The sequence below is a fragment of the Rhea americana genome, unplaced genomic scaffold (assembly GCF_003343005.1).
Source record: "Rhea americana isolate MKP2758 unplaced genomic scaffold, rheAme1 scaffold_20, whole genome shotgun sequence".
In the NCBI taxonomy this organism is placed as follows: domain Eukaryota; kingdom Metazoa; phylum Chordata; class Aves; order Rheiformes; family Rheidae; genus Rhea; species Rhea americana.
In genome coordinates this window covers 3,857,066-3,866,032 of record NW_028186150.1, presented here as the reverse complement: position 1 = coordinate 3,866,032, position 8,967 = coordinate 3,857,066, and the positions used below count along the sequence as shown (strand labels likewise).

The 8,967-nt window shown below is 37.5% G+C and overlaps 2 protein-coding genes across 2 annotated transcripts in view; both read right to left on the bottom strand.

Moving 5' to 3' along the window:
- The window catches only part of LOC146596512 (borealin-2-like), a 7,594-nt gene extending 7,394 nt beyond the window's left edge, over positions 1 to 200 (bottom strand). The window contains exon 1 of the mRNA XM_085303811.1: positions 1 to 200. This exon is cut by the window's left edge and continues 1 nt beyond it. Within this exon, the coding sequence (XP_085159937.1) occupies positions 1 to 130 (130 nt within the window). The 5' untranslated portion in view covers positions 131 to 200.
- Positions 201 to 1,882: 1,682 nt separating this feature from the next.
- GPT2 (glutamic--pyruvic transaminase 2) overlaps positions 1,883 to 8,967 on the bottom strand; it is a 30,265-nt gene continuing 23,180 nt past the window's right edge. The window contains exons 8-11 of the mRNA XM_085303807.1: positions 8,386 to 8,560; positions 7,026 to 7,181; positions 5,872 to 5,984; positions 1,883 to 4,571 (exon numbers count right to left, since the gene is read on the bottom strand). Coding sequence (XP_085159933.1) covers positions 4,481 to 4,571; positions 5,872 to 5,984; positions 7,026 to 7,181; positions 8,386 to 8,560 — 535 coding nt within the window. The 3' untranslated portion in view covers positions 1,883 to 4,480. The remainder of the gene's footprint in view (positions 4,572 to 5,871; positions 5,985 to 7,025; positions 7,182 to 8,385; positions 8,561 to 8,967) is intronic.

The window sequence follows — 8,967 nt, the reverse complement described above, 5'->3', positions numbered from 1 at the left end:
GGTCGAAGTCGCTGAGGAAGAGCGCGATGCGCTGCTCCTTCTTCTCCCGGGAGAGCGCCCCGCGGTCGGGCTCCACGCCCGAGTCGGTGCTGCGCCGCTTGCCGGCGCCCAGAGGCCTCCTCAGGGACATGGCTGCGAGCCCGCCGCGCCGCAGCGCGCCGCTCCCCTCCCGCGGCGCCTTTGTAAGGAGCGGGGGCTTCGCCCTCCCCCTGCGCGCCCGGGGCGGGGTCACCCGCGGGCGGCCGAGGGGGGGGAGCTGCCCGGGGGGTCCGGGCCTCGGCGGCCAGGAGGGCGGCGGGCTGGGGCGGGAGGTGGCGCAGCTGCGTTTTGCTGACAGCACACGCTTTTCTCTGACAGAAAAGAGGAGGAAAAAAATCTCCTGTTTTGTGTTAGTGACTTCGAAACGGCGGCGGCTGCCCCGGAGGCCCTGCGATGCGGCCGGTGGCGCCGCTGTGGTGCCGCGCGGTGAGTAGTAACGGGAGGGCGCGGGGAGCAGGGCCGCGGGCGGGAGCCCTCGGCTCGGTGGGGCGGAGCCCGTTCGGCAGCCGTGGGGCCCCGCTCCGGTATCCGCAGCTCCTCGGCGAACACAACGCTCGGTGCTCTGAAGCTAGCGAAATTCCGGAAATAACCTGCTCAGCCGGATGCAAATTGGTACAACTGGTCTAAATTATAGTCAGGTAAAGGCTGTATTTAATAAAAGCATGATAATGTGGAGCGTTAGATTTATTAAGTCTACATATACTTACTATTTAACACACACAAACATTCACAGCCATCTTAAAAATAGATTTCCTTGTAGAAACTTATTTTATATGCATCCAAATAAATAAATCTATACCAGAGGCTTCAGTATGTTAAGTATGGTACATGTGGTCTAACCTGTATTTGCTGAGCAAGGATCTGCAAAGAGAGGATGTGGGAGAACGTTTTAGGACATTAGGGAGTTCGCATAGCAAGCCCTCCAAAGTGGAAAGCTTTCTTCTGTATCTCCTTGTGTGTTTAATACAGTGTCAGCATCTACTGAACAGATGGGACCCGCTACCTCACTCAAACAAAAACAAAGCTGTAGAAAACCCTACTGACAGTCCATAACATAGCCTTTTTATATCAGACCATGTTTGTATTGGTTTAAAAACAAACAAACAAACAAACAAAAAAAAAAAAAAACCCAGCAGTATAACATAAGTTTCTGGTCCAGAAAATATTCAAATATTTGATACAAGATTTTTATTTGTTCTTTTTTGGGGTTTTTGGGGGTTTTTTTTTTTGGTGCTGCAGGCGTATGCATATATGTTTAAGGAAGCAGGAGTACCTTCCTTTTCCCTAAGCTTCATTTTCTTTTGAGTTACCAAATAAACATCGCTGAAAGACTTCTGAGGGTGCCACTGCAAGAAGATAGTGTTGCTCAATAAGTTTAATCTCATAAAACCCTTGTAAGAAGTCTTTATAGAAAAAAAAAAACAACAATACTAAACAAACCTCTCACCAAACACTTCAGTTGATCTTCCTTAACCAACTGGTTGATCCTTTCTATGAAAAAATATGTATGTCTTGGTTAACTCCTGCTTACAGCTCCTTACAGAAATGGATATTATTAATTATGAACATAAAACATGCCTACTACAATCTCTGTAGGTACTGCATTGGTAAGAAATAGCAGATGTGACAAATTTTGAGTCCGTAAACTGGAGCGATACATAAATTAGATGATCTGGAAAGTATGAGTTCAGTTAGATACATGGATAAATATATCTGACTGTAAATACTAGTATCTGAATGTAAATACTTGTTTGAACATGAAGTTATATGCCTCATAGTGCAATCCAGAAAATGTTGTTTTAGTGACATAGGAAATTGAGAAATACTACTTTTTTTTTTTTAATATATGCTTTATTATTTGGAAGTCTCATACATCTAAAGTACCATAGTAAGGAGCACCTGTAGGAAAACCAAACCTAGAAGCATGCATTAGAAAAAGTAAGGATTGTCTGTTATTAGTGAAATATTTCAGGCATTGAAAATAAGCCTCTTAGCTTTATAGGATTGTTCCACAAAAATGCACATTTACCTTATCACAGTACATACAAATATTGTGGATGGACAATAGAAATCACCACCCTTCCATGTGTGATGCATCAAAAACAAAGTGTTATCCCTTACAATGGATGAAACATAAAAGGCACCATAATAGAATGTTTAGAAAAAACTTAGTTTACTGTTATATTTTGATTTAAAAGCGTAAGAATTGCTGTCCTGACTTAAAACAAAAAGCCACTGACACTTGTGAAGTATCATTAGAAATCTGTAAACCTTTACATTTTTGCCAGGAGTATCAGGTGCAAATGCAAGGCAAATATAAAATTTATTGACATACTAGATTACAAATACTACCCCATGAAAAAGCTGTAGTTACAAAAATATAAAAAAATATTCTAATTTCCATTGTTAAATCTCAGCTTCAATCTACATTGCATTACAAGTCCAAAGCCAGATCTGATTTGGACACATTCCTAGAATAGGAAAGTGCTATTTGTCTTATTTTTACATCAATATTCTGACCTCTTACTACATTTTTGCTTTTCAGATTTGTTTTATTAGTGCATATTAAGGATGCTAGGTGGATAGTCCTAGCAGATAAAAGATTGTATTTACCAATGGGTAGTAGCAACATAAGGGTTCCCAGTCTGTTGTCCTCCAAAGATAAAGGTAGATTTTTTTTTCCTCCAACCTCTCTAGTAACTTTGTCTACTAGCAAACTATTTCCATTTATGAACCTCTGTCCACTGGCAGATTCTGCTAAATTCTTCCTTATAGCCTTCAGTAAGGAACTATGAGAAGCACACCTACTGCCAATGCTATTTCATAGACTAGTAGCTGCTGTTGAAAGGGTAGTTATCGGCAACATCTCTTATCTTAATAAATTGGCATATCTTTCATTCATGACTCTCTAGCCCTTGGCTTTAGTAACAGGGATCAGCATAACATGCTGAAGCAGCTACAGAGGAAGCCTAACAAAGTGCTAGTAGACATTAATGAGTTTACTTCTAAATAATAATTTAAAATTAGTGAATAGATTAAATGACCTACTCTTAATAAAGAAATTTGGCAAAATGCTAAGCCTAAGTCTGACAAATATTAATGCTTTAATGGCTGAATACTGGAAACTATGTTTCTTCAGTTCTTTATCTGTCCTAGCAGAAGGTATCAAACTTCTAGCTGTAGCAAGACTGAAACTTTCTTCCTCAGTGCAGGGAAACTAACATAGATAGTAGAGTAACATAGCTGTATTCTTAAATAGGAAGCTGGTTCTCAGACTATTCAGCCAGCAATATGACTGTGGAAAATTTAAGAGTAAGATGTATTATTGTCAACTTTATGCTAAGTGCAAGACACTTGCATTTTAAATACATCTTTTTCTTCATACAAAATCTCTCCCTGCATTTCTTCTGATAACATTTGTTAGCTGTTGCCAATTCAAGTTGGATTCAAGCCAGCCATGTCTTCTAATCATGTGGTTCTGAACAAATGCTCTCCATTGATAAAGTGAATTTGAAGTAGTATTTTATTTGACTCTATTTGAAAGGATTGACAATACTCATATCTGCTTTGAGATTAGTAGCTTATTAGGTTCTATATATGCAAAATATGTGAATAAACAGGAGACTCACTGGCTTTTTTATTTGCCAAATAGAGTTATTAAAAAGTATTCACTGCTCTCGTCTTATGCTGGCAGAATCTGCATTGAATAGCATAGGAATAAGAAGAACTAGAGTTTCTCTTTATTTTTCGATTCCATAAAAATAGAGTTCAAGAAGACATAGTGTTCACTCCTTCTCCAATCAAAACTCTGTATTGTGCTCAGACTATGCTGTGACGGCAGGACATTTTTTTTTAATAGAAGTTCAAAGGTACTGAAACACATCTTGCAAAGATTTCTTTTTTTAATAAGCATGCGTACTGTACCTACATGTGTTACCAGATTTGGAAAACACTACATACTTAACGAAAAGAAAAAACAAAAAGGAAACCAGACAATACCTAGGCCTTTGAATTTTTGTATAGTAGAATTTTAAGCTGGCAAACATGTTCCTAGCTAAACAATTGCTCTCAGCATTTCTGTTTCCTAAAAGACAGCAACAGTAGTAATTTTCGTAAGCAGCTTCCTTCCCCAATGTATTGAGCCAGAAGTTCAAGAGTGAAACTTCCAATCAAGGCACAAAATCATTTACTGACTCTTTTACCACTTTCTTCACGTTTTCCCCTCCCTCTTAAAAAAAAAAAAAAAAAAAAAGGTGTAACAATGTCTTCTATATCAGACATTAAACTTAATTGTCCAGTAAGTCGTAGCAGTATCTGAGATAGGTTCTATCTATTTTGGATTTAGTAAAATTAGATGAACAGCACATTCTCAGCACTTCTTTTTTCATTTTCTGCATTCGCCTTCAAGGGAAGGGGATGGGAGGAAAAAGCCACAGCTATTTCATGCATATTTTTCAAGAAACTGTATGTGGAAGTCTTTCACTTTCTCCAGTAAGATCTTCAGCTTCTCTACTGGAGGAAGAATGGTCATTCTGAAAAATAATTTTTTAGAAGAAGAAAAAAAAAACACATTATCTTCAGAACAAATTAAAGTGAGATCTTTCCACAGATGTTGATTTATGTTAGGGGTCAGCTAGTAATATGTTAAGTTTAATATCTGCTTTGATGCTATTTCTCATTTTTCTGCATTTATGATCTAAATGAACTATATTAATGAACTGTAGCATTTGGTTTCAATTGGTTAATATACAGGAATTAATAAACTCATTTTTGTTAAGTGATAAAAAGGATATCAGTAAGACATCTCAGCACGTCCTTTTCCATTTTTGGTGCAGTTATGCCAGTTGATACTCAGTTTTGTGATGTTCAAGGGCTTTCAGTTATGAGTAAATGTAAATGTCTTATTGAATTTAAAACTAAATTCAGAAGCATTAAAACAATACAGCATCCAAAACTGCAATTTTTAGTCTCTTTTTTTTCCTTCTTCAGTATGATCTGAAAATCAAGTTGAGTCTGATAAGACTGTTTGCAAGAGCTAAAGTTAGTGAGGATGCAAACAAAACACTTTCTCACACTGGTACAGTATTATCTTATTTCTGGAATTGCATCTATTTAGTAGAAGATGAATGCACATTTTTTTCCTGGAGTAGAAAAAAAATGGAGATACCTTCCTGGAGATACCTAATCCAACTATCTATGTTGCAGAACTAGCATAACTAAAGCTAACTTCTATTCTGTTGCTTCAGACCAAATAAGACTGAATTCCATGATAAATTACAGCTATCAGTGGCTCAGCTGGAAAATAGTGCTACTTATTGGAAGCCAGAGCAATTGAGTTTTTGTTCACAGTCTGGGTATCAGAAGGTTTTGTCCAACTTCTTTGTTCAGTAAAATGAAGAAAAGTTATGCAGCATATGCAAGGAGCAGATTCAAAGCGGAAAATATTGCAGCTGTTACAATTTTCCATACGGAAATACTGATTAACCCTACCCTCTCACCCCTCTGGAGAAAGTGGGGAAACATTTCTAAGGCCTAGTCAACTTTAAAGATTAGAATATAAGTTATTAATGTTTGTATTTGTGGAGAAGGCGTTTCAAACGTCAAGGAATAAAAATAGAAGAAACCTATGTTAGCAAGCCAGGAAAACACCGTATAAACCTGAATAGCTCATGAAGCAGAACAAATCATCTACCTAGTTTTTAGACCCACAGAAAATGTCCAGAAGAAAGTGAGACAATGTAAATTAAAAAAAATATATTTAATCAGAGAGAAAGTACTAGGATGGTACTTAGCTTTTTACAGCTCAATTCATGTTAGCAATAGAAACTGTACCTGAAATGGTAGCTTCCTTCCCTTTGGCCAAATCCACTTCCAGGTACAACACAGATTCCAGTCTCTTCTAGAAGTTTCATGCAGTAGAACATGTCAGGTGCCATTTTATGAGCCTAAGGAATGGATGTCAGCTTTGGAATTAATGAAGTCGAAATACTCCAAATATATATAATTTCATGGTAGCTTTTCTTGAACCCTTCTCTTGCATTACTGGTAAATAGATGAAGAACAATTCTTAATGGTAGCATTCATGCTACAAATTAAACAGCACGGGGATGAAGAGACTACACAAAACATTCACTTCAAAACAAAGCTTTTAGATATTTATATTCTTCTCCTTGACTGGCTTGTAGCCAAAGCCTCAAAATTATACACTCAAAAATCTAAGCCACCGACATTTGACAATTTGAAATTATTTTGAGAGAGATGTTCCAGATCTGTTGGCTGTTACTTTTTTTTTTCCCTGAAGCATCTTGCTGACTAGAAAGTCTTCTGATTAATAACAGTGGAAGTTCTTAAAAACATGCAGGTTATATGCCTAATCACATAATCAGCTGGAAAAATAATAGCCGTATTTTAGTCCTCGGCTGTGCAGATATTGTTCCCTTAAAAAAAAAAAAGATTGTTATGCATTAGGTAAAAGAGCTACAGTTAGGAACTGAAAGACTTGTCATTTAGTGATATACTTTATTGACCCAAATATGAAAAAGTTATTGTACAGAACTAAAATCTGTAAAAAATTCTCCCTCCATCTCTCCTTCACTTGCTGAATGTGCTTCTCTTGCAGGGGCAGTAGCATGCAGCTATTTCGAATCCCTGTCATACATTCTGCCTTATTGAACCTGGGTAGGGGCAGGAAATTGGAATTTGCATAGGTCCAGCTACTTGTCCATCCTGTGACTCAAGCTTATTAACACTAACCTCCTTGATTCATCTTCTCAACCTAGAAGCCTCACTACTGTGTTCAAATTTTCTTTTTTGCTTCCCTCTCTTTAAGTATAGGTCATGTTATATTTAAGATCATACATAGTGAATGAAGTACTGCTTTTGTAACAACAGGAGCTTACTCTCTGGAATAAAAATTATCATTAAAAGTAGCAGGCACAAGTGTGTGAAGATTAAAATGGAATGGAGAAAAAAAATAACTGACTGACCTTTGCTTCCTCAATGGCTTTGGAAGGAATGAAGATCCGTGGGAAAGCATACATAGCTCCTTGAAGTGGATTGCAGTGAATGCCTGGTACCTTGTTAAACATGTCTTCTGTTAGTTTGGCCTTTTTGGCAAGATTGTTCAAAACAGACTCCTTTTCCTGTTAAAAATGAAAGTGCAGAGCTTGACATACTTGAAAGGACTATAAAGTTGCCACAGAAAACTGATGCCTACTTGGAATTAGGCACTTTTAGGGCTTTGCTGAGCTTTTAGAACAAATGAAATGATGTTTTATCTAAGTCCAGTCTTGTTCTTACAGACAACAGTGCAGAAAGGGGCCTCTTACAGTACAATTAGCAGATTTCATACTGCAGCAGATACACACTATCCAAGTGAGGTGTCCCACATCTTAAATACTAACTTTTGAGAGGTAAGGTAAGCATGGTTTACTAGCAAATGAGTTGCTCTGCCTGTTCAATTTGCAGTTGGAAGGAGGGAGGGAGATACCAGACAACATTTCATGGGTTCTATATACATTCAGTCTTTTTTTTTTTTTTTTTTTTTTTTTTTGGTGTGTGTGAAAGCTAGCTATAAAAAGGCAGTAGATGAGGCATTTTTAAGGTTACTAACACAACCCTTGCCTCAGAAATCCAAGTAGTCAGAGACTGGGAAGAATCATGCCCTATTTCCTGTATTTTTGCCTACATTAGCAGCCAGTTTTGCTACATTAGCAGGGTATTGGGGAAATCTGAAACTACAAAGTGCTGTAGATAGATAGTAACCTGGAGAGGTCCCTCTGTCTTCATGCTCTGTTCTTACATTATTTCTTCTTCGGAGCATCCACTTTTGGATGTTTTTAGAGACCAGGTTAATTGAACCTTTGTCCAGCTCAGTACTGTAATTTCCTAAGCCAGATTCAGTTCCATTTTTACAAGTGAAAAACTGTATACGTTAATCTAAAATACCATGTTGTTCAGTATACAAAGGCATTAGATACCTTGGAACAAAGCAGACTTTTTAACTGCATTTGAACTTACTTTCCTACTTAGATTTTAGTCAAAGAAAATCTTACCTATTTTCATGCTAAACACAGGAGAGAGGCTAAACTTAGCATCAAGAAAGCTGATTTGATAAAGCCTTCTTAGCTTTTTTGCTCCTAACCAGATCATAAAAAGAATAAGAAATATTTCTAAAGGTAGTCATATTGAGTTAATTTAAAATACACTTCATAGTTCTGTAAACTGGGGTTATTGCAGGATTCTCCGTGAAGAAAGGAAAAATGTCAGGTCTGTGCATATATTGAGTTCACAATATTTAGCACAGGTTTAGGAAATGCACGAAAGAACAAACGTATTAGAGCTGACCTTTATGAACTGTGAGTAAGATTCTTCTCCAGGTACTGGAGGATTCACTACAATATCCATTGCTGCTTGTCCTGAGACTGGAGGACAAAGACGAACAGAAAGAAGCTTAACAAGCTGTCCTTTAATTTCTGGATGCAAATTAATGACCTCCATATAACCTCCTCTGTAGCCGCATCTATGATTAGAGTGAGCATAAAAGATCAGTGAACCTAGAGTATATAAATATTGGAAAAGCAATGAAAATAACTGCAAAAGTGGAAAGACAATTAATGAGATCTTGCAATATGTAATATATAGGTTGTTGAAACAGTTCTTTTAAGATAGAACTAAATACTGTGCCATTAAATCCTGATATCCCATAGGAAGAAAATAGTGCACATGCAGCCTCCCTGTTAGACAAGTTAATCATTAACTTGAATTGTTTGTTCTTCAGAACAAGAGCATATGGCTGTAGCAACTTCATTTAGTCTGAAAACTCTTTTCCTTCCATCTCCTCCCCACTAAAAAACAACCAAGCCCAAACATTTGTAACATTAAATTTTCAGTGATTCTTGGGTTGTTCACTTGTCTATAAGAGGCCAT